The following is a 25,681-nucleotide window of genomic DNA, read 5'->3' as shown; positions in this document are numbered from 1 at the left end:
CTTGTACTTTGGAGTGGGTAAGATTAGGTATGTTAGCAACACATGTAGTGTACTTTGGAGTGGGTAAGACTGTCTTTAGTGGCAGGCTAGCACATACCGTTGACTTGCACTAGCCTAGCACCTGCGAACTCTGCAATTAGAAGGACTGGATGAAACGTGTTGAAAACGGTCTCCACTGATAAATACCACACTTGCTTACTTGGAAATGAGGTCCTATGTCCAAAATCCTGAACCACCCCTTTAAAGACAGTTGTCATTCTCCCCTGCAGTGACAGGTTGAGGTCATTAAGCAAGCCGAATATGTCACACAGGTAAGCGAGTTTTGACACCCAGCCCTCATCACTAAAATATGCAGCTAACGGTGACTTTTTTTTTCTGTAAGAAATCTCTGCAGCGGCTCTCGCAACTCAAACACTTTGGCCAGTGACCTGCAACCAACCAACTTGGATAGCGTACCACGGTGACCCATTCACCCTCTCTAACAATATCCTCTGACATACTGTATCATCAATTCGCCTATGGACAGTGCTTGCAGAAAGCGGTACCTGAGCTATTTTTTAGCTGCAGCCTCCCCAAGGAGTTCATTGCACATGCCTTTACCAGCAGGCAGAATTATCTCTTCCCCAATACTAAAGGGCTTCTTAGATTTAGCAATCCGACTAGCCACTATGAGGCTTTTAGCGCAGCCACGTTCACCGATGTGGTTGCTTTACGCACTAGTTTTTTGTCCTTCTTGCTCGCGTTTCTTACGCTCAAAGAACTTAAGGGGTTTGTCTTTAAGTTTATTTAGTTTGCATGCATTTTTTTTTTTAAACTCTTGTCGTAGGCTACGGCCACCGGGCCGGTGGTTGGGGACCGCTCTAGATTGCTGGCACTCTAGGACAAAGCTTCCGAAAACAGCTTGGCATTCAATGAGTTAAGACCTGCCTTTACATATCCAGTATTAATCAAGAACTCATAGCTTGACAGGCAGTAGGTTACCCCCTGTGTGTGTGTGTGTGTGTGTCTGTGTGTCTCTCTCTGTTCTAGATGCATACAGATACGTTAATCAAATTAACTTCTTGTTTTGTTGTTGTCAGTGATGTGGTGGCTGCTCCTCTTTGTATGTGCCTGTCATGGTGCACCAAGTAAGTGTTTTTACTCATTTAATGTTGCTTCATCCAGTCTTAATTAGATGTACTGCATTGCAGTACAAAATATGACCGCCGGTCAGTCCTGTACATCCGTTCCGCAAAAATAAATCACACTTGTCAATTTGTCTCCATCTCCTACTCCATCCCCCACTCTTGAAACTTTTGTGTATGCTTGTACTGTATGTGCATGCCTGTGTGTGTGTGGGCATGTGTGCCTGTGTGCATGCGTGCGTGTTTGTGCATGTGTGTGTCTGCGTGTGGAAGTGTGTGTGTGCATGCATGTGTGTATGTCAATTTGTCCGATAGTCTAGTGGATGTATATCGGTCATAGTCATTTTTAACAAACACAATGTAAAAATGTTCTCCCATTACAAGGTTCTTATCAAGATGGGGCATTATGTATTTGAATAGGCCTAACTATCGAGTTTCCTAATGAAAAGCTCTTCATATACAGTAATAGGAGTCTTTATTGTCCTATAAGGATATTCTTTTTCACACATATCATTGTTACATTCCATGCAGGATGTACACAGCCTCATACATATAACATATAACATATGTAATTTGTTTTTGTTGTATAGAATAGAAAGAATAGTAAGAATAAAAGAGGTCTTTGTTCTGTACATTACCACAAACTACCGGTACATTGTGAGCAGTTTATGCTTAATGACTCCTCCTTTATGCCAGCAAAACATTTACAAATATCATCACTTTACTTTAAGCCTTTGAAGCCTAAACCATGCTCCTCCTTACTTGAAACACCTTTCTTGAAATGCAAGAAATTGAAGGCTGAAACTAATGTTAGCCCACCTGCATAAGACAGGAAATGCACTACTCTATCCCACCCATAGCGTTCTATTTATTTATTCACAAATATACATACCGGTACTGTAAAGTACTTACACATAGCTATATCCTACTGCTCTTCATACTATTCTTACTGCTCTGTTTTTAGTCTTTATATGTTAAGTGGGTGTTACTTAGGTTGTTAAGTGTACTTTGAGAGCAAAGTTTAACCGGAGTCAAATTCCTTGTTTGTTTATGCAAACCTGGCCAATGAAGCTGATTCTGATTCTGATACCCTATTTAGCAAGCAGAAATGTCCCAGCCCGGTGTTTAGGATGCATCGTAGACAGGTTATCTTTCATGTACAACTGCTCAAAATAAATAAGGGAACACTTTTTCATAGGAGTATAGCAGTATAGCATCAAGTCTATCAAACGTGTAAGCTATTGGTCTGGCCAGTTACGTAACAGAAGTGTTTGTGAATCAGTTTCACCTGCTTTGGTGTCATCAAAGTTAACAACAGGAGGGGCAACAATGAGATGACCCCCAAAACAGGAATGGTTTTACAGGTGGTGGCAACTGATAATTTTTCCATCTTTATCCTTCTTGAGTGATTTTTCACAAGTTTCGCATTTCGGTAGGGTCAGTGTCACTACTTGTAGCATAAGCCAGTACCTGGAGCCTACAAAGGTTGCACAGGTAGTCCATCTCCTCCAGAATAGCACACCAATACGTTCCATTGCCAGGACTTCTGTGTCTCCCAGCGCAGTCTCAAAAGGAGATTCCTGGATACAGGCAGTTGCTCTAAGAGAGCTGGGCGGTGTGGTAGAAGATCCTATACCCAGCAGCAGGACCAGTATCTGCTCCTTTGTGCAAGGAGGAACAGTAGGAGCCCTGCCAGAGCCCTACAAAATGACCTCCAGCAGGCCGCTGGTGTGAATATCTCTGACCACACTGTCAGAAACAGACTTCATGAGGGTGGCCTGAGGGCCCGATGGCCTCTAGAGGGATCTGTGCTCACTGCCCAGCACTGTGGAGCTCAATTACCATTTGCCATAGAATACAAAATTGGCAGGTCCGCCATTGACGCCCTGTGCTTTTTAACAGATGAGAGCAGGTTCACCCTGAGCACATGTGACAGATGTAAAAGGGTCTGGACATGATGTGGAGAACGTTATGCTGCCTGCAACATCATTCAGCGTGACCGATTTGGTGGTGGGTCAGTGATGGTCTGGGGAGGCATATGCTTTGAGGGACGCACAGACCTCTATGGGCAAGACAACGGCACCCTCACTGCTCTTAGGTATCGGGATGAATCTTCAGACCCATTGTCTGACCCTGTACTGGTGCAGAGACCCCTGGGTTTCCTCTGGCGCACAACAATGGCCGGCCACATGTGGCGAGAGTGTGCAGGCGGTTCCTGGAGGATGAAGGAATTGATACCGTTGACTGTCCCCCACACTCCCCTGACTTAAGTCCAGTAGAACACCTCTTGGACATTGTGTTTTGGTCCATCCAACACCGGCAGGTTGCACCACAGACTGTCAAGGAGCTCAATGATGGCCGTGTCCACATCTGGGAGCAGACCCCCAGGACACCATTAGTCCCGCTCCCGCCCGCATCTGTAACATGATGTCCCGCTCCCGCCCGCTAAAGCCCGCATGCAGGAGGGATAGCCTATTCAGTTTTTCTTTCTGCCTCACGAAAGGAGCACACACACCTGAGAAAGACTCCAGATGTCAGTTTCTTGGTTCTGAATGTAGGCTAACAACTGAAGTAGGCTTAGTCTGGTGCCCTCTTCCTCTGTCATGCTTTCGATTATTGAGTTTTGACAATGAGCAGCAGGAACAAATTGAACCCACGTAAACGACAATATAGGCTATAGGCCTGCTATCCATCAGTTATGCTTAAACCCCGTTTTTTAATGCTGCCTAACAGAACATCCAGCTGAACTATAGTTATGAACAGTACTTTAATCATTTCCATATTTAATTTTACGCACATATTTAATTTGCGGGAGTGCAGTGAATCATCGGTTTGTCCTGCACCCGCGAACGCACCTCTCATCCTGCCCGCTCCCGCAAAGAGCTTTCAAAAGTTGTCCCGCGCCGCACTCTTTTACGGGTCTACCGCGGGAGTGCAGACCTCTAGTGGGCTACATGCCCACCAAGTTTCATATGCCCCGGTGTTTTGGTGTTCCGGGAATCGTTGACCAAAAATTCAGGAAGTAGATGACGGGGAAAAAAAAAAACTTTGACTGTCCATATATGACCGCTACGCTAGCGGCGGTTATAATTAAAGGGGTGGTTCAGGATTTTGGACAAAGGACCTCATTTCCAAGTAAGCAAATGTGATATTTATCAGTGGAGACCGTTTTCAACACGTTTCATCCAGTCCTTCTAATTGCAGAGTTCTCAGGTGCTAGGCTAGCGCAAGTCAACGGTATGTGTTAGCCTGCCACTAAAAACAGTCTTACCCACTCCAAAGTACACCCGAGGCAAATTCCAGACAATCGATGTAAATGTCTGTGTTGATAGAATAGTGTAAGAAATACAACTACCCTCGCATCGCGTTGCAATAGTTATACTTTATGCATTTAAGCAACTCAGCGGCGGACTGATATTACCAAGGCTACTACTAGGCATCCCCATTGGAGTGCGCTTTCCTGTTTACTTTTCGGCGCAGTACTACTAACCGGAGCAAGTATAATTCCGCCGCTGCTAACCCAGTAAATAAAATAAAGTCCTGGCGACGTCCCCTAAAGGTCCCCTGGCGAACGTCACCTCCTCGACATTGTGTAGGGTTCCCTTGACGTCCCGCGGACCTGTGTTCGGGAGGTCTAAAAGACGTCCCCGAGACTTTAAGGGGACGTCCTGTAATGGTCACCGCAACGTTTATATTTCCGCGATGTTAAAAAAAAAAAAAAACATGAAATGTGATTTCGCGGTATTACATCCTGTAGGCTTCATCGCTGCTAGGAGAGAGGTTGTCGGAACATGAACGCGCATTTATGATTTGCCTGACAATTACACAATCAATTACACTTACCTTATGTTTCCTCGTCGACCAGTCATGTATGAAATCACGTCCTCGCATTACACTAGTGGTAAGTAGACATGGACCTTTATACTGGGCTAGGATGTGCTACTTTCACATCTACGGTGTCTTTTTCTTAATAAATACGACTTTCTAATGGGCATATATCGTGGCATATTGTTCAAAACAGCATCAGAGTAGGTAGGCCTAGGCTAGCCCTAAGCTAAATTGTTCAAACCATATTGTTTCAAAATAAAAAACAATTTATCATAGCCTAAAATGCGTAAATGAATCGCAATGCATGCTGGGAAGCAAAACTCAACATGAAATAAAGTAGGCCTACATGAAATATAACTAGAATGCATTGACGTTATATCCACTCTAAGGCGTTTTCTTGGACCTGTGATCAAACAGGGACAGCCAAAAAATAGCCTATGTAAGCCTATCTTCCTGGAACATTGCAGATAAAGAAAAATGTATCGTTTTCTCTAGGCTATGAATGCTCTTTGTAGCCAACTTTAAGCTGAAATAAATAGATTCCAGATGTTTCTATTCCATATCATTTTTTATTCATAAACAGTAAGGCTCTGGTAAGGCAGAGATCTTGCTCCTCGTCAGAAATCTCATCGGATATGTGCACTCTTCTTTGCGGTTTCCACAAGGAGCTGCTGTGACATCGGGGACAGCTATGCGTGACACTTTTAAACGCGAGCATGCGTCAAATAAATTACAATGACATTTAACAAGTCATGAAGAAGCAGTATCCTTAATTCTTCTGCAATGTAGAGCTAGATCATTTTGCTTTACAATTTAAGTAGTCACTTCTGTTGCTAGGCAACCCTAAACAAATGCTACGTGGTCTGTTTTTTAACATTTCTCTAGTTTCATTGCATCGTATTCAGCTCCAAAAGTCCTCGGTCCAGCCCCAATTCGGCCGTGTGTGTGGGACTGAAAATAAAACAGATAATAAGTACGTGACTAGGTTAAATAAACCACTGCCTATTTAGAGACTTCGGTAAAGTTAGACAGAAATTGGCAGATTCGAAGATTCGTGTTTTGCGGTTCAATAAATCATAGGAGAAATGTTTTCATTGCACAATTAGGGGTTTGCACCGACGTCACGTTCTGGCCGGTAACTATGGTAACCCAGCACACTCGGCCATATTGGCGATACTCAGTGAATGAAGTACAATGGAGTATTATGCACTTTGGATATCTTACGTGATTGTAGCCGTGTCTAAACAACAGAAAAGCTCATCAAAATGCGTCTAAGATGCATATAGGGCAGGACTTGGACCACAAGAAAAGGCGCAATATTTCGAGAAATTACGGATTATTGGCAGCGCAGATCCATATGAGTTGGGTGAGGGAGACGAAGTACCAAGTTCAACCACAAGCGCCCCCCTTCCTCTGATAACTTCTGGCATTATTTTCCTTTCTCCCTGTTTTTTTAATAACTTTTGGAAGTCGATACCTACACCAGATGTTTTTCTCAGTCTAACCTATTGGTACAACCTAAAACACGGCAATAATTAACCATTTTCCTTGACGATATTAGGGATTTACCTCAGTGCCTAATGCTTTCTAATGAGGCGAGTATCTCCAATATGGCGATGTCCAGATCTGATGACACGCCGTGCAAACCCCTAATAGAGAGCTCTATCTAACCGTAGTAAGGTAGACAACAAGCTACAACCCGGTTTTCTTTCGAAAATACCGTGTACATACATGGATAAATAAAACACATCCCTGTGAGCATTCGGCTGTCAGCCAAGCATCTAGGGACCATCTACAAAGTGCAAAAACGAAAGTGGATACAAAGATGCATTTAAATAGCTTCACTGTTATTGAGCCTAGTGCTTTCAAAATCATAACACACAGCTACTTCTTCCCTAGCAACACACTACACGTGCCAAAAAGCACTATAGCAGCTAATTGTGGGAAAATGGACTCGCCCTATTTATAATATATTTTAAATGGGGGTAAAATTCAATAGCTTCACTGTCATTGAGCCTAGTGCTTCCAAAATCACAACAGACATCTAGGGCCTCACTAGCAACATACTACACCAGCTAATTATGGAAAAACGGACTCACCATATTTATAATATATTTTTAATGGGGGAAAAATTCAATAGCTTCACTGTCATTGAGCCTAGTGCTTCCAAAATCACAACACAGATCTAGGACCTCCTAAGCAACATGCTACACCTGTTAATTAGGGGAAAAAATACTTGCCCTATTTATAACATATTTTTTATGGAGGAAAAATTCAATAGCTTCACTGTTATTGAGCCTACTGCTTTCAAAATCACAACACACATCTAGGGCCTCCCAAGCAACATACTACAGCAGCTAATTATGGAAAAATGGACTCGCCCTATTTATAACATATTTTTGTGGAGGAAAAATTCAATAGCTTCACTAGTGAAGCTATTGAATTTTTCCTCCATAAAAAAATATATTATAAATGATAAGTGATATTATATAATATATAATATCACTTATATATTATAAATATAAGTGATTTTGGAAGCACTAGGCTCAATGACAGTGAAGCTATTGAATTTTACCCCCATTAAATATATATTATAAATAGTGTGTCCGTTTTGGCACGTGTAGTGTGTTGCTAGGGAAGCAGTAGCTGTGTGTTATGATTTTGGAAGCACTAGCATTGTGCAACAAAACGTTTCTTCTATGATTTTGAACTGCAAAACGCGAATCTTGCGAATCTGCCAATTTCTGTCTAACTTTACCGAAGTTATTTAGAGCATGTTACATGCATCACGTAGGCCTAATGACAGTTATCTGAAGAAATGCGCATTGTAAGCTAGAAGCTAAGAACAGAGACTTTGCTAACGTTACACCAAGCATCACATCAGCTAACATGAATTTGACAAAATCCATTCCCTAGTTTGTAACGTTATACATTAACGTTAAACTCAAAATGTATGTGCTACATAATTCACATCTGCAGTGAACCTAGCATGGTTCATAAACTGTATGATATGTAGACTATGGTAGGCTAATGCAGCTACTGCTAGAGACGTTAGATACTTTATATCTCCAGAGGAAAATTACAGAATGTTACGTTATACGTTACCATTATGACAACTTTTCATTCAGTTTTATTCAGTTATTGAAAACTTTATCAGCTACATACACAGCCAAAAATGTTACTTACTTTCATCGGTGGCCACCAAAGGTGCATTTCTTCCGAATGCTGTGTAGTTTATTCTAGCTGACCTCAATGTTGCTACGTAATGACGTGTAATGTGAAGTCGCACGTGGATGTGATGTCTCCGTCCTGCAGGCTGTAGCCAGAGCACTCTCCACTCCGCTGCCATGTGTGAATAAACAAACGTCCCCTTGATGTCCCCGGTATAACGTTATTGTCAGGTCCTTAGGACATCTTTGAAATGACCAAATGCAAATGTCATCCGAGGGACCTGACGGTGACGTCCCCAGAAAGTCCTGCACCGGACGTCGTGCAATAACCAACAGATAACTTGCTCCGGACGTCAATAACGTCACCGGAGCATCCGCTAGAGAACATGGTCTTCGGGACCAATCGGGGACGTCGTGAATGTCCGCATAAGGTCCGGGGGACGTCCCGTGTTTGTCGGGAAGAAACTAGTCCCTCAAAATGTAATGCGATCGTTGAAATGCAAGGATAGAATAATGTTAGAAATAAAACTATCAACACAGGCATTTACATCGATAGTCTGGTGTTATAATTTATTTGCCTCGGGTGTACTGTGGAGTGGGTAAGACTGTTTTTAGTGGCAGGCTAACACATACTGTTGACTTGCGCTAGCCTAGCACTTGCGAACTTTGCAAAATAGAAGGACTGGATGAAACGTGTTGAAAACGGTCTCCACTGATAATCACACTTGCTTACTTGGAAATGAGATCCTATGTCCAAAATCCTGATAGACAACAAACAGAGTTTCTTGTGAGAATTCTTGTCATGAATATTATTCCAATACACAACCTTAGGCAAATGGACAGATCATTCCCAAGGTTTCATGTTGGCTACTACAGTATACCAGCAAATAATATTAATAGTATGTGGTTCTGTGTGATTTGTCTAAATTTGGTTGGATGAGAGCAATTAATATAGTCCTCTTGATATTAAACATTTTTGTTATTTAGATTTTGTAGATTGTCATTTGTTTCCAGTGTCATTGCTGATTATTGAACCATATATTACTGTACATATGTAACCATATGTTAATGCTACAGTATAAAATATATCAGTATATGAAGACTACAGTATGTGGGGAAACATGGGTTGCCCTCTCTGACTCTTTCTTTCCATCTTCAGCTCATGACACATTCACCGTGTCTGCTCCCAATGGTCCACTCTCTGTCTGGATTGGATCCTCGATCATCCTGCCCTGTTCAGTCTCTCCTGCATTTACTGCATCACTACAGGTGCGCTGGCACCGGCCTGATAAGTACAAAACTCCAGTTCTGCTTTATGAGAACCGACAGGTCCAGGAACAGCCTGCTGACCCTCAGTACAAGGGCAGGGTGTCCCTGATAGGACAGCTGGAGAAGGGGAACGTGTCCCTGAAACTGGAGAACGTCTCACTGGCAGACAGTGGAGAGTTTGTGTGTTTTGTTGCTGGGGATACGTGGTATGAGCAGGCCAGTGTTCACCTCATTGTTAAAGGTGAGAAAAACAATTAATCAAAGTACTGCATTAGTTATTAATATTCTAGTTGCTCTGTCAATAATAATTCACTGTAAGTTATTATTGGTGATGCAAAAACAAACTTCCATTCTCTTGAAATTGTATTTTTGGAGATAAATGGATCTTCCTTCCTGTCTCCTCTACCCTCCCCCATCAGTGATGGGTTCCCCACCGGTCCTTTCAGTCACTTATGGAGGCAGTGGGCAGGTGAACATTACCTGTGTGTCAGATGGTTGGGCTCCGCAGCCTAATCTTACCTGGAGAAACAATGGAGTCACAGAAATCCCCAGTCAGAACCATCACAGTGCAACAGGTGAGTGCAGTGATGTACTGAAATGCAACTTCCACCTGCAAACTAATAAATATGCTTTATGCTGTGATTAATTGGTGATTTGGTTTGACAGATTGTTCATTTATGTTGACAAAATGCTTTGCTTGCATTTACACAGGAAGCATCTTACAGTTTTTCAGCCAAACACAAATACAGACAGTATGGTGACCTTCAGGATTGGCCAACAGTTTAAATAATTCAACTTGTCTCTGTCTGATGTTTTTCCCAGATGATCATGGACTTGTGAGTGTGACTTCCTGGCTGGTTCACTCTTCCTCTGGTTCCGAGTGGGTTGCGTGCTCTGTAGGTCTGCCTGAAGAGGAGAGAAAAGAGAGCAGGATCTCACCATACATCTCTGGGGCTGACACAGGTATCCACAGGTTTCCTCATCCCATGAGTTCTTGCATGAATGGGACGTGTTTGGGAGGCTTTTTAAAATGTAAGTTCTTCAGACATATTCTTTTTTATTCGTCGTCTTTTGGAAGGCGATGGAAACTGTACCATTGTTGGCAGGAACACTCTGATTTAGTTTGAGGCTCATGTAAAAAAGAGCCACTGAATTATTTTAGTCCAGTTATTTGTACAACCACAAACAGCAGCTTCATAACATCATCTTTCATAAAGGTTTGCGACTGTAGTGAGAAATTCCAGAGTGTATGTACTTTAACAGTCATTTTAAGCATCACCCCAGCCTTTGATCATGCCAAACCTTTTGTCAACCAAACTGCACTTGTGACCTTTGTCAATCAAATGCTCACATGACCCATTGTAACCACATGAGGACACATGACGACAATTAATCATTTGATGATGAGTCCTTTCCTCTTGACACAATCAAAGAAGGTGGGCTACGCTTTAAATGCAGAGGGAAGACACTGCTCTGGAGGTTCAGTTGGCCACCGCCATAAGCGGTGAGCTATGCTGGCCTCCGAGCTCGTAGTTCTAACACCATTGTTAACCAATAAATGTTTCACCATGTTCTCAGTATTCAAACCTGCCTCTGTCTGCTTGCACTCAATTTTTCTTACGACACGACTTTACACACTAAATAATCATCAGAAAAATACTTGACCTCTTCACTAACTAGCACACAAAATACCACAGGTATACTACTTCACTAACTAGCACACAAAATACCATAGGTATACTACTTCACTAGCTAGCACACAAAACACCATAGGTATACTACTTCACTAGCTATCACACAAAACACCATAGGTATACTACTTCACTAGCTATCACACAAAACACCATAGGTATACTACTTCACTAACTATCACACAAAACACCATAGGTATACTACTTCCGCTGCCTCACTGGAAGTTTTACTCGATTTCTTCTTTACAGCAGCATCCCGCAGAAACTTGTGGATTATGTACTACCTTTGCAGGTATAAAATATATACAATCAATCAAGCAATCAAGCAATCAAGCAATCAATCAATAAGAATGAGTAAGAATGGCCCTCCCAAGGAGAGGAAGCAGCCCTTTTATCTGGACACCTGCACACAGGTGCAGCTCATCAGCTCGTTAGCTTCCTGACACCTGAAAACAAGTAGACAAACAAACAAGTGTACCTAGTGGCCCGTCACAACACAAAAAACGGTCCATAGCACAATACAAAACATAGCAAAAGACAGGAAAATACAAGACAAAACACATACAATAAAAATGAATACAACAGTCAGAATCCCACAGGTGAACAAAAAACATGTTGAGATATTAGCATATAAACTACAGTCTCGAGGTGAACCTGACCACACTCATTGCAGGGTTCACTAGTGTTGCAGTTATGCTGTTGGGTGACTCAGTTAGTCTACACCTGTACATGAGATTCCTGAGTACAGCAGGGTAGGTGGATACACCAACACTAACAAACATTTGGCTTGCACTGCTCCATCGTGGCACTTTAAGCAGCAGCCTCATGCCATCATTATATGCCACATTAAGTTTCTGCATACTGCTTTTTTTTATAGCGCCGCTACAAGTGGGCAGTATACATTTGGGTGCAAAAAGCTTTAAAAAGGGTGGTCATCACAGACAATGAACACATACTAAATTTGTGATTCAGCATATTAGCTTGTGCATACATCATACAGTACTGTCTGTGGTTGTCCCTATCATCAGATAGGTGATCAGTTATATAGTGCCATAAGTACTTGACTTTGTCACACACTTTAAGGACAGTACCAGACAGAGAGAAAGCAAACCATTTATTGTCCTCCCTGATTCTAGCACTCATAACATTACTCTTCTTTGAATTGTATTTATTGTCAAAGTCTGAGCCATATTGAGAGCAGACCCTTAGTAACTGTTGAAGGCCAGCACTACAGTATATGGAAATAAAATCACCAGATCATCTGTGTACATAAGGTGTAATGGTGTTCCCAACCATACAGCCTGTTGCACAGTTGTTTAGCAGCTTTGATAAATCATCCATGTAAATAATAAAATGCTTCCCTGCCTAAATACATTGCTTACATCGAATGGAGCAGACATAGAGTTAAACACTTTTGCGTAACTTTGTTATTGTGATTCATCAATAATGTGTTATGTGTTGTGTACTGCACTGTTATAAGTGCTGTATTTACAGCATGGTTATCATTACACAACTTTTCCAGCATCTTGTTGCCCCTGTCTCAACTTTTTTTTAAATGTGTTGCTGGCATCAAATTCAAAAAAGCATGTATTTGCCATGATATTTGCAGATTATCACATTCTGTTTTTATTTGCATTTTTACACAATGTCCCAACTTTTTCTGATTTGGGGTGGTACTTTATAAAACATGTTTTGTTTTTCATGGTCAAGTGGAACTGGAGAGGATACTGAGGGACAAAGAGGCAGAGATGGAGCGTCTGAAACAGAAGAGTGAAGGTAAGAGTTCTGGCCAGAGCTGGGATGATCCCACCACACACTCCCCACACACCAAGTATGGTCTCATGTACACAGATCTGATGGTGTACGTATATGGCAGTTAATGACTCACTCAGAGTAGATGGTGGTGCACACATATACACATGCACACACACACAGGCACCCACATACTATCGGTATTAGAACGGCCGATACATAATTACAAATTCAGTAAGATTAAAAGAAAGCCAAAATAAATATTCATCATCATCATCATCATCATCATGGCTGCATTTCCAGTATTGGCAATAAGTCTGTCCACTAGATGGCGCATCGTTGCAGTGAGACGTAATTTTGTTGGAAGTTAAAAGTGGGTTGGGAAAACAATGGACGCTTACAAGGACTGTAGTTTACCGCAGAGAACGTCTAATAAGGATAGGACGATGTTCACATGAAATGTAATTCCCATTTCTTCTTGAAGCCGAAATAAATCTGAGGATGTTTATCGGACATGCTTGGTTTTTACTGCAGGTAGGCCTACGTTAATCTTATAATATCAATAAGAACCTAGGTAATGTTACCGTTAGCGTTGGTTGAGTGATGGAGGCCAATTTGATTGATTGCATTTGTAGAAAACTATAAATGCGGTTATACCAAGCAAATTGATAGCAGCACTGTAATTGTATCTTTCGACTGTCATTTGTTGCACGTGCTACAAAAATCATTCTGTGCAATGGAAGATTTACCAACGTTACACCGGTCTGATACAGTTTTGCCTAGGCCTATACATGCGTGAGACTGAGACGCCTGTTTATTTTGTTTTAAGTGCGTGCAGGGTGTGAGAGGGGAATCGATGTGCTTTGATTCCAGCTTGGTAGTTGTAGTCTGTGGAATTAAAAAGCACGTGTGTGCGAAGTATCCAAACAATGATACCTTCATTTCATTATGGCTGCTTTAGCAACACACCTTAAGCTACTGTGTAGTGGGTCCCATTTAGAAGTGGCTATATTCGCGCTTTCCTTGACTCATGGAGCTGCGTGAATTTTATTACAATTTTTCGCCACGATATGGTAATTTAAGTCGGCTTGATACTGTAAGGCGTAAACCATTCGTTTCCAAAGGAGATTTTATTTGTGTCGCCAGCATAGCCTATTGACAATTTATGTTGTAAATAGGCCTACCTTATAAGCCTACCTGTAGGAAGCTAACAGCTTTCTATTAGGATCTAGTTTGTTAGTTACAGTTTTTTCATAACTCCCTGATGCATTTTTGCATTTAGAATAGCCAGAGCGTGGATATCTCAATCGGAAAATTAAACAATATCGGGTGCCTATGGACTAGGCTGGGTGAACCCAGCCTGATATGCCCGCTATTTATTTTTTGATTTCTTAAAAGATTGAGCTTGGTCTGGTGAAAGCCAGACTAGCCATGGACCTCAGTTACACAATGCAAGGGAACATGAATCAGCCTATATTTTGCACGAACAATAACGGACAACAGCTCTTCAACTTTGGCCCGTTAAAATGTATTTGAACAGTCTAGCGACGCATTTCACCAAGGCCCATTTGGACATGTCAGTTATTTGCACCACTGGCTAGATGTAAAACAACATTTCGTTTCAGACTACTGTTACTTAATTTGTGCATTAACAATAACGTTTCAGACTACTGTGACTTAATTTGTGCATTGACAATAAAGTATTACATGTACTAAAGATGACTAAAATCTTATGTAGAAGAAGAAACATTCACAAAAAATCCATCCATCCAAAAATGACCTTTGTTTTTGATAGCTGTTGAAAACGGCATGGAACTGACAGAGATGTTTTTGTTTATAAATAAATAAATAACATTATGCTGATACCTTTTGCTTTTCCCAAATACAATGTAGCCTACAGGTGTAAGTGACCTTTCATCAATCCAGTTGCAATGGATGAACTGTGATGAACTGCCCTACTTGTGATTTTTTAGAGATTTTAAAGGTTTCATAACAATGCTACATCATCTTTGGCTATTCTACAATCTATTCACCTTTTCAGCACCAGTAGGCTACTTTCTGTGCAGCCGCACACACACACTTAAGCATACACAAAAGTTTCAAGAGTGGGGGATGGAGTAAAATATGGAGACAAATTGAAGTGTGATTTATTTTCTCGGAACGGATGTACAGGACTGAGCGGCGGTCATATTTTGTACCGCTATGCGGTACATCTAGTTTTAATAATGGACCTGTAACCGGAGGGTTGCTGGTTCGAATCCCGACCAGTAGGCACGGCTGAAGTGCCCTTGAGCAAGGCACCTAACCCCTCACTGCTCCCCGAGCGCCGCTGTTGATGCAGGCAGCCCACTGCGCCGGGATTAGTGTGCTTCACCTCACTGTGTGAGATTGGGATTGGGATAAATGCAGAGACCAAATTTCCCTCACGGGATCAAAAGAGTATATATACTTATACGTTTACTTAAATGCTGACTAGGATTTTGAACATGTTATAATATTTTGTGTGGGTGTCATTTAATAGAGCAATGAGTTATGTCATTTTACAGTTTAGGTTTCTATTTTAATTTAACACTAAAACTCTGTTTAAAACTCTGTGAATTTTCTTATCCTGTGTGCAGGCCCTTGGAAAGAAGTCTTCATTAGTTTTCTTGTTCTGTTGCTACTGTCCTCTGCTACGGTATTTGTGTTGTATAGAAAAGGTATGGATCATTTCAGTAATGTGGCACTAATAATTGTGTCCATGTTCAACTCAAATGTTACAAATAATGTAAGTAAAATATATATACAGGTAATAGTAGGCTAATTAGATTAGATTCAATTCAACTTTATTGTCATTGTGCAGAGTACAAGTACAAAGACAACGAAATAAAGTTCTAATGGTATTTGTAGTAGTAAATGTAATAGTAGTAGTAGTGTCAGGATCCAGTGTTCATTGGTTGCATGCAGTGGGTTTTATTAATTTACATCATACAGTCCTCTGCAACTTGCTGATCACGTCAAACCATGTCCTTATCATTTGCACATTGCTGTTTTACTGTCAACATGTTATGTTTTGTGCTCATATATGCTTACACTAAAAGAGGACTGTTTTTTTGTAGGCTTTATAAAATGTAAAGACTTAAAGGAAGCAGAAGCAGGTAATCCACAATGTGTGATTTTGAGTGCTTGTATCGTCTAAGCCAGGGGTGGGCAAACTGCGGCCCGTGGGCCACATCCGGCCCGGCAAACACTTTCATTCGACCTGCCGAGCATTTAATTTGGTTCTCAGGTTGCTCGCTGTTTTTTTCCTGCGATAGAGACGACGTTGGTTAGCTTTACTGCAAACTGCTTTTCACTCTCCTTAGATAGCGTTTACAATGTCAATGTCAAAGCATCATAAATAGAGATGATGGGCCTACTCTTAGTTATCTCCTTTGCAGCAGATCTAACGTGAACATTATGCTACTCCGTTTGGGGACGCGTCTGCGCTCACGAGAGGGAAAGAGAGCGGCAGGTTCCAGCTGGCTTGTCATTGTTGATAATTGATATCTTCTTCTTATAAAAAAACTTTTAAAAGGAAATCATGAAGTCAACAGTAGTTCCCACTACTGACCATTTATAAACTGTGAGAGGGCACAGCCATAGGTACAGCACTAGCTATAGCGGAGCGGACAGAAGATCATTGAGAAACGTGAAATATTCTTAAAGCAACAGTGCACAATTTGTTAAACAGCATAAAATTAGCAGTATTTTAAAGCAATTAATATTTTAAAACAAATACTTTTGATGCTAAATGATAGGCTATAAAAAATGTATTTTTGTGTGTGTGTGGCATTGGGGTGGATGGGGGTGGGTTGTGCAGCCCGCCGGCCAATTTTCAAACCCCAATGTGGCCCTTGAGCCAAAAAGTTTGCCCACCCCTGGTCTAAGCCCTTAAATCAGAACTGATTTTGAATGTGTAATACAGTATTATAGTACATATTGAGATGTTTTATGATACTACTGGTATTTTAGGATGTTGAGCTGTCTTACAAAACGCAACCTCCACATATGTGCTATAGATAATAAAGTAATTACATTATGAGCATTTGTAAAGAACCTAATCAAAATGGTCTTTAATCTTTTTTTTCAGAGTACAGAAAACAGGACAAATTGGAGACAGAGAGTGAGTATGAATTGCTGAAAGATCATTTCTATTGCAGTACCTTTCCTTACGGTACGTGTCCATTATTGCAGTGCGTAGACGCTTGCAGACACCTACAGTAGCCCTCTCTCCCGTCACCGCTTGTGGGCGTGTATAGGCTAAAGTGTATGGTGTAACGTTTTATTTTATCTAATTACACAATGCCAGCTAACGTAGGCTACTAAAGTGGAGGTAGCCTACTACTGTTAACATATTTTATTGAAACACTCACAAATATCACTGACATGTTCCTCCAAAGCACCTTCTGTCTTGGTTCAAGTCGCCAACAAGGTCTTTTTGATAGGGTGCAGTGGTGAACTTGTTCTAAACTTAATGGCTTCGCCACTATATACCTTAATATATTTTCATGAAACCAACACTTATCAGGGGGAACAAATATTTCTGGCAGGCTATTGTTCCGGACCAGAAGACTAGAGCAAAGGAGAGAACATGTTTACCGAAGATGTACTTTCATTGGCTAACCGCCTCGCGTTAACCGCTCTCATTTGCATAAAGTTCAGCAGAGCCCAACTTCTTAACGCGCTGCCTCTGTTCTAATGGCCGCGCCGCCTTGAGGTGCATTGCGGAAGCGTAGACCACGCCTTGCCGCTCTCCATAGGAAATCAATGGGCTATGTGCGGCGCGGTGGGCTTTGACGCGATAATGGACACGAGCCGTTACTGTACCACACTGGAGCCCATTAGTGACAGAGAGGCGAAATGAGTGGAACAACAGACTGAACAACAGACATGAGGATATGTCCTGGCCTTTGTAGTCTTGGACTCAGATGTACTGAAGCTTCCTGGGCCTTCCTGGTTAATATTGGCTACATGGACAAATACATACAAAATGACCTTATGTCTTATTTGCCAGGCCTACTGAAGACACAGAGTGAGGAGGTGGAGACTCTGAAAAAGACGATTACAGGTATTGCATGTACTCAGTATAAACGGCACTAGATTATTTATCAAACTTTGTGACACTACAAATTGATTCCTGGTCTAAATGTCTTTTTTACACCAACTCATATCTGTGTGTCAGAGCTGCGAAGTGAACTGGATAAGAATAAGGGAGAAGTGGAGGCACACAAGCAGCAGATTACAGGTAATGCATATCATGTACATAACATGTCTATTACTACTAGTCACAAGTTATATCGACATAAAGGAGCTGTATTGAGCCACAGTAAAGGAAAGAAAGTGTCTTATTGTTCTCATATCTGTGTGTCAGAGCAACAGAGTCAACTGGATGAGAGTAAGGGAAAAGTGGAGACACAGAATCAGCAGATTGAAGGTAATGCATGTACTGTATGTTTTTTTTTATCATATTCATATTACCACTCCTGTTGTATCACAGGTGTGAATGGTTTCTTCCCCAAATTGAGCATAACGGTAGTTCGGGCAGTCCACAACTAATGGCTCAGGTGACACAGTTCACTTATTTCTAGTTTCTTTCAAAGGCATTCTGGGCTTTGTAGACTCAGACATACTGAAGCCTCCTGGGCCTTACTGCCAGAGGCGGACATCCCGGTTCCAGAAAGTAAAAGTCCTGCCATATATTCTCTCTACCTGTGCACTTAATACAGGTGATATCACTAATTATTTGATCTACTTGGCTGCTAATTAGGATGTGCTGGTTTACTAAATGGTTGGATCAAATATTTGGCAGGACTTTTACTTTCTGAAACCAGGATGTCTGCCTCTGCTTACTGGTGAATACTGACTACATTTACATGGACAACAAAATGACCTTATGTCTCATTTGCCAGGCCAACTGAAGAAAGAGAGGGAGGAAGTAAAGTCTCTGAATCTGACGATTACAGGTACACACCACACCAAGTATGGTCTCATGTACACAGATCTGATGGTGTATATGTTAGATCTGATGTGTATATGACTCACTCTGTTGAATGTTGTTCCTGAAGCACAAGTTAAAGAGTTGGAAGAAAGTGGGGCAGAAGTTGAAAGATTGAAGCAAGAAAGCAGAGGTAGGTTTTAATGCTTACATTATTTTAAATGCTGAATAGAATTTTAAACATGTTTTAGTATTTTCAGAAGATCAGAAATATAATCAGACGATTACAGGTATTGCATGTACTCAGTATAAACGGCACTAGATTATTTATCAAATTTTGTGACACAAGCAGCAGATTGACAAATTGACTCCTGGTCTAAATGCCTTTTTTACACCAACCCATATCTGTGTGTCAGAGCTGCAAAGTGAACTGGATAAGAATAAGGGAGAAGTGGAGGCACACAAGCAGCAGATTACAGGTAATGCATAGATTTATAGATAGATAGATAGATAGATAGATAGATACTTTATTGATCCCCAGGGGAAATTCAAGACATGTATGCATGTATATATGTATGCATGTATATATGTGGGTCATTCTGTGCCAAATCAACAGGTTTTAGAAAAAATTCCCGCCTGACCATCTTGAATTTGCTTCAAACTTTAAGTCAATAATGTTATTATACCCAGCAACTTCTGTGCAAAATGTTAAGCTTGTATCTACTTTATTGTCTGAGATATGGAAGCTTTTACACAACGTCCCAACCATTTCTGATTTGGGGTTGTACTTTATAAGACATGTTTTGTTTTTCATGGTCAAGTGGAACTGGAGAGGAAACTGAGGGACAAAGAGGCAGAGATGGAGCGTCTGAAACAGAAGAGTGAAGGTAAGAGTTCTGGCCAGAGCTGGGATGATCCCACCACACACTCCCTACACACCAAGTATGGTCTCATGTACAGATCTGATGGTGTATATGTTAGATCTGATGTGTATATGACTCACTCTGTTGAATGTTGTTCCTGAAGCACAAGTTAAAGAGTTGGAAGAAAGACTGATAGCCAGTGGGGCAAAAGTTGACAGATTGAAGCAAGAAAGCACAGGTAGGTTTTAATGCTTACATTATGCTGAATAGAATTTTGAACATGTTTTATTATTTTCAGAAGATCAGAAGTATAATCATAAGATTACAGGTATTGCATGTACTCAGTATAAACGGCACTAGATTATTTATCAAACTTTGTGACACTACAAATTGACTCCTGGTCTAAATGTCTTTTTTACACCAACTCATATCTGAGTGTCAGAGCTGCAAAGTGAACTGGATAAGAATACAGTGGGCAGTGCTTCGACTTGGCCAGCTTCACTCGCGGATCACGCGGTATCACGCGACTTTAATTTGTATTTTTGATAACGCTTTAGAATAACATGTGCTTATTAGGTATTAAAAGTGCATAATAAGCAGTTAACAATTCATTACTAACAGTTAGTTAACTGTTGTTATCCTTTAATAACATTAACTAACTGTTAACATGCAACTTGTAAGTGTTAATAAGCAGCCTTTTAAGTTACTTACAAGCATATTTGTTAACAGTTGTAAGTGTTAACAAGCAGCTTGTTAATGCTTGTTAATGGTGTATAAGACAAAGAGGTGGATAACTAATACGCTTATAAGACCTTTCTTACCTATTTGTAGTAAATTTTGCAGCCCCCCAATCTAAAGCGAGGACCATGTAGCCTATAGTTCCAACAAGCCCAACCTTCTATCTCTCTATATACTGTATCTCTCCATCTAGCTTGGTTTAGCTGTGAGAAATACACCTTCAAAATTGTTGCTGTGAGCAGGAATCGAACCCCGGTCTCCTGCATCAGAGAGTGCATCGCTACTTATTGAGCTACACTACTTTTCTTATACAGCTGATGAAATTGTTTATGTTGATTCTATATTCCAAAGTGCTATATCACACTAGCTATGCTTTTTACAAATATGTTTCTGATGGAAAAGTGGTGTTTAATTAATGCAGAAACAGACCACGAATGTTCGCCTCTGTTCAAGGCAAACTGAAACATGTTTTAAATCGATCACGAACGTTCGCCTATGTTTGCAACTTTGAACCAGAGCTTTGAACGCACCCACTTATCGTCTTTAAGCCTCGGTTGCTAGGTAACCAAACTATATACAAAGCTGGCATATCTTTAGACTGCTGACAAACTGACAAACTGTTTTATGCGTTCACTGAACAAAGATTAAGGAAATTAAACACCACTTTTCCATCAGAAACATATTTGTAAAAAGCATAGCTAGTATGATATAGAACATCGGAATATAGAATCAAAATGAACATTTTCATCAGCAAATTAGGAACAATAGTGTAGCTCAACAAGTAGCGATGCACCCCCTGACGCGGGAGACCGGGGTTCGGGTCCTGCTCACTGCAACAATTTTGAAGGTGCATTTCTCACAGCTAAACCAAGCTAGATAGAGAGATACAGTATATAGAGAGATAGAAGGTTGGGCTTGTGGAACTATAGGCTACATGGTCCTCGCTTTAGATTGGGGGGCTGCAAAATTTACTACAAATAGGTAAGAAAGGTCTTATAAGCGTATTAGTTATCCACCTCTTTGTCTTATACGCCATTAACAAGCATTAACAAGCTGCTTGTTAACACTTACAACTGTTAACAAATATGCTTGTAAGTAACTTAAAAGGCTGCTTATTAACACTTACAAGCTGCATGTTAACAGTTAGTTAATGTTATTAAAGGATAACAACAGTTAACTAACTGTTAGTAATGAATTGTTAACTGCTTATTATGCACTGTTAATACCTAATAAGCACATGTTATTCTAAAGCGTTACCGTATTTTTCCAGTGAGACGCTGCAACAACCCAAACAACCGGTAGATGGCTCAAGTGAGCAGGGTGTCTCGTAAAAAGAAATGGAGCCTGGAAAACCCTACACAGACTTCACTACAGACTTTAGCAGACTGGTTTATGGTTATATTGCTTATATTTTTAAGCAATTAATATTTTAAAACAAATACTTTTTATGCTAAATGATAGGCTATAAAAAAATGTATTTTTGTGTGTGTGTGGCATTGGGGGGGGGGGGGGGGTGGGGGTGGGTTGTGCGGCCCGCCGGCCAATTTTCAAACCCCAATGTGGCGAGAGGCGAAATGAGTGGAACAACAGACTGAAGACATGAGGATATGTCCTGGCCTTTGTAGTCTTGGACTCAGATGTACTGAAGCTTCCTGGGCCTTCCTGGTTAATATTGGCTACATGGACAAAAACATACAAAATGACCTTATGTCTTATTTGCCAGGCCTACTGAAGACACAGAGTGAGGAGGTGGAGACTCTGAAAAAGACGAGTACATTGCATGTACTCAGTATAAACGGCACTAGATTATTTATCAAACTTTGTGACACTACAAATTGATTCCTGGTCTAAATGTCTTTTTTACACCAACTCATATCTGTGTGTCAGAGCTGAGTGTACCGTTGACTTGCGCTAGCCTAGCACCTGCGAACTCTGCAATTAGAACGAATGGATGAAACGTGTTGAAAACGGTCTCCACTGATAAATATCACACTTGCTTACTTGGAAATGAGGTCCTATGTCCAAAATCCTGAACCACCCCTTTAAGATTTCGAACCTGGGTCCCCATGGGCACTAGGACCCGTATGGTATAAGCGCTGTAGTCTGTTGTGCCACAGCGCACCCGCAATATCAGAGTTTACACGGCGTTCCAAATTATTATGCAAATTAGATTTCTCTCAGATTTTCCTAAATAGTTGATGCAAATGACTGTCGGTATAATTTTCAAGTCATCAACCGTCAGAGTATAATTCAAATTTTTGTTGAACAAATCTCTCAATGATAACAGTATTTTTTTCAACAAAAACAAATTGTTCCAAATTTGAACAATTTGAATGTGAACTGCCTCCCAGCCTCATAGATCTTTTGCTTGATGATGCTCCAAGGGTTCTCAATAGAGTTGAGGTCAGGGGAAGATCGGGGCCACACCATGAGTTTCTCTCCTTTTATGCCCGTAGCAGCCAGTGACCCAGAGGTATTCTTTGCAGCATGAGATGGTGCATTGGCATAAAGATGATTTTGCTACAGAAGGCACGGTTCTTCTTTTTGTACCACGGAAGATCCCCATGATTCCGGCCCAAAACATGACTCCGCCACCTCCTTGCTGACGTCCCAGCCTTGTTGGGACATGGTGGTCATTCACCAACCATCCATTACTCCATCCATCTGGACCATCTAGGGTTGCACGGCACTCATCCGTAAACAAAACTGTTTGAAAATTAGTCTTCATGTATTCCTGAGCCCACTGCAACCGTTTCTGCTTGTGAGCATTGTTTAGGGGTGGCCGAATAGTAGGTTTATGCACCCTTGCAAACTTTTTGAGGATCCTACACCTTGAGGTTTGCGGGACTCTAGAGGCACCAGCGGCTTCAAATACCTGTTTGCTATGAATTTGTCTGGCACAAACCTTCCTTATTATGCCTTTGTCTGCACAAACCCGCCTGTGCTCTGAATCAGCGACAGATTTCTTCACAGTACGATGATCACACATACGTTTTCGGGAAATATCCAATGTTTTCAAACCTTTTCCAAGGTGACAATTTCAGCAGCAGAGCGATCCTTTTTCTTTCCCATATTGCTTGAAACCTGTGGCATGCTTAACAATGTGGAACATCCTTCTTAAGTAGTTTTCCTTTGATTGGGCTCACCTAGCAAACTAATTATCACAGGTGTCTGTTCTATTGGAGTACTATGAACGCCTTCACTCATGGAGGCCTTTTATGTTTTGATGGGAAGCTTTTTGGCAGACCATGTTTTCCCTTGTTGAAGTAGTGCTCCTTTCCCTTGGTGCAGTGCAACGGTGATGTACTACAGTACATGGAAAGAGTTTGGGGTGAACCAGAAATTTGACTGCATTTGTTACATGAGTGTTTTTACAGCTTAGTAGGTTTCTGGGTACGTGTAAGTCTTCCACAGGTTAGAAATAGCAAGTTAAAATATCAAGCCAATAAATTCACACAATATGTGCTTTCAGATTACAACTTTCAGTTGACTCTTCATATTTATCTGATTTCTTGACTTTCCAGGTGCCTTCCCTCAGAATCATGCACTACTACTGACCTGGGACATATTGAAAGGTTTTAAAGGTAAATATGCAGAATTCATAAACATTTTTACATTTGAATGATATCAAATAGGATCTTAAGTTTAAACAGATGAAAGGTTTGTGTGCTGTGTGAAATATGAATATTTCTCTCTGTCTCTCTATACAGAAAGCCCCAACATGGATGAAGCCAGTATACAGGGCAACTTCAGAATAAAAGGAAAAAGAGTGCAATGTGTTAAACCAAACTGTGATCAACCACTAAATACTTACCATTTCGTTCTTTGTAAAGACACATTCAGTTCAGGACAACACTACTGGGAAATGAGGATAGAGAATAAACTATCCTGGTTTGTAGGGGTTTGCATTGACACACTGAGAGGACAGGAAGGAGTACCTTTAACTCTTCAGAATGGCTGCTGGCTTCTCTGTTATGACGAAGACAAGGGTTTCTTTGTTAACACTGAACCGATAACTCCACTCCAGGTGACCATTTCATTCAAAATACTAGGAGTGTTTTTAGACTGTTTTGGGCATTCTTTGACCTTCTATGATGCTGAGTCCCATTCATTGCTCTGCACTTTCCATGATGTGAGATCAGCTCACCCACTGGTCCCTGTGCTTAGCCCTGGAGTTAGAGAAAACAAACATGTACTAATCCTCTAGCCCAGGGGTGTCAAACTCAAATTCACAGGGGGCCAAAATTAAGAACTGGGAGTATGTCGCGGGCCAAGCTCAACATTTATTGAATAACCGATGTTTTTATTGAATTGAAACTGTATACACACAAGAAAAAATAGAATGCAGGCATTTCTGAATATAGCCTAATAGAAAAAATATATTGAATATCTGAATAGAAAAAAATATATTGGCCTATTTTTTGCATGTGAACTATAAAAATTGTAAATAACATTTAACAATTATCAAAATTGTAATTGTAACTATTAACAGTTAAACTCTCCCTCTGAGAATGGCCGTGCGCGATATCCTGTGCAACAGTAAAACTCGCTTTTACAGCAGCATTACTTTGTGACTTGGCTTGTCTGCCTTGAAAGCAGACTTGCTTTCAATTCTCCCACTTTCTGTAGCTTAAGCTTCGCATCCAGATCTTTGTATTTGTCTTCATGTTTAGTTTCGTAGTGCCGTTTTATGTTGTACTCTTTAGTGACAGCTACGATGAATCCAAATACCAAGCAAACGGATTTGTCCTTGAATAATATGAACATATAATCGTTTTCCCACCTATCTTGAAAGCTCCGATTATCAATCTTTCGCTTCGCCATTTTCGTTGATAGTTTGTCTGGTTGCATGGATACGTGTTTTGTTTATGAACAGAAAAGGCGCCATTAACGATGCAACGCATTTTGGGATTTGAAGTGTTATCGGTGTATGATGCACTATATGTACAGTATGTAGCAACTTGATGGGCTGCGTTGCCCTGGGCTGCGCTCGTGCGCTGAATAGAATAGCGTGCTAGGCCAGCTCTAACGTGGATGCGCTGAAGAGAATACTGTCGGGCCAGCTCAGATATGGATGCTCTGTATAAACTACGTGGCGGGCCACTTCTAATACAGATTGAATAATGACCTCGCGGGCTACACATAAGCAGCAAAAATGGCCCGCGGGCCTGAGTTTGACATCCCTGCTCTAGCCATACTCTAGTAATGCTCTAATGATAAAGATGTGGATTATGGAATGAAGAAAACAAATTAAATGTGATAATCAAAGTGTCTGTGAGCATTCATTTCA

At 41.0% G+C, this 25,681-nt stretch overlaps 1 protein-coding gene across 1 annotated transcript; it reads left to right on the top strand.

The window, feature by feature from the left end:
• The first annotated feature begins 758 nt into the window (after positions 1 to 758).
• LOC121720164 (butyrophilin subfamily 3 member A1-like) lies at positions 759 to 25,659 on the top strand. The gene is made up of 20 exons (XM_042106080.1): positions 759 to 768; positions 1,080 to 1,127; positions 9,282 to 9,632; positions 9,811 to 9,966; positions 10,214 to 10,354; positions 12,793 to 12,858; positions 15,453 to 15,533; positions 15,933 to 15,971; positions 16,946 to 16,978; positions 17,870 to 17,923; positions 18,038 to 18,100; positions 18,227 to 18,289; positions 18,765 to 18,818; positions 18,921 to 18,983; positions 19,207 to 19,269; positions 19,612 to 19,677; positions 19,817 to 19,891; positions 23,916 to 23,975; positions 24,102 to 24,592; positions 25,578 to 25,659. The coding sequence occupies exons 2-20, from the start codon at positions 1,082 to 1,084 to the stop codon at positions 25,581 to 25,583; spliced, it is 1,971 nt and encodes a 656-aa protein (XP_041962014.1). The 5' UTR covers positions 759 to 768; positions 1,080 to 1,081; the 3' UTR covers positions 25,584 to 25,659.
• The last annotated feature ends 22 nt before the right edge of the window (positions 25,660 to 25,681 follow it).

Source organism: Alosa sapidissima, chromosome 1 (genome assembly GCF_018492685.1).
Source record: "Alosa sapidissima isolate fAloSap1 chromosome 1, fAloSap1.pri, whole genome shotgun sequence".
Taxonomy (NCBI): Eukaryota; Metazoa; Chordata; class Actinopteri; order Clupeiformes; family Clupeidae; genus Alosa; species Alosa sapidissima.
This window is presented reverse-complemented; position numbering and strand designations above follow the sequence as displayed.

Bases quoted from the DNA above. Each gene is read 5' to 3' on its own strand.
- LOC121720164 (XM_042106080.1), top strand. From the start codon at position 1,082: ATGTGGTGGCTGCTCCTCTTTGTATGTGCCTGTCATGGTGCACCAA. The intron at 10,355-12,792 runs GTATCCACAGGT...TTCATGGTCAAG, and splicing joins CATCTCTGGGGCTGACACAG to TGGAACTGGAGAGGATACTG. The intron at 17,924-18,037 runs GTATTGCATGTA...TCTGTGTGTCAG, and splicing joins TCTGAAAAAGACGATTACAG to AGCTGCGAAGTGAACTGGAT.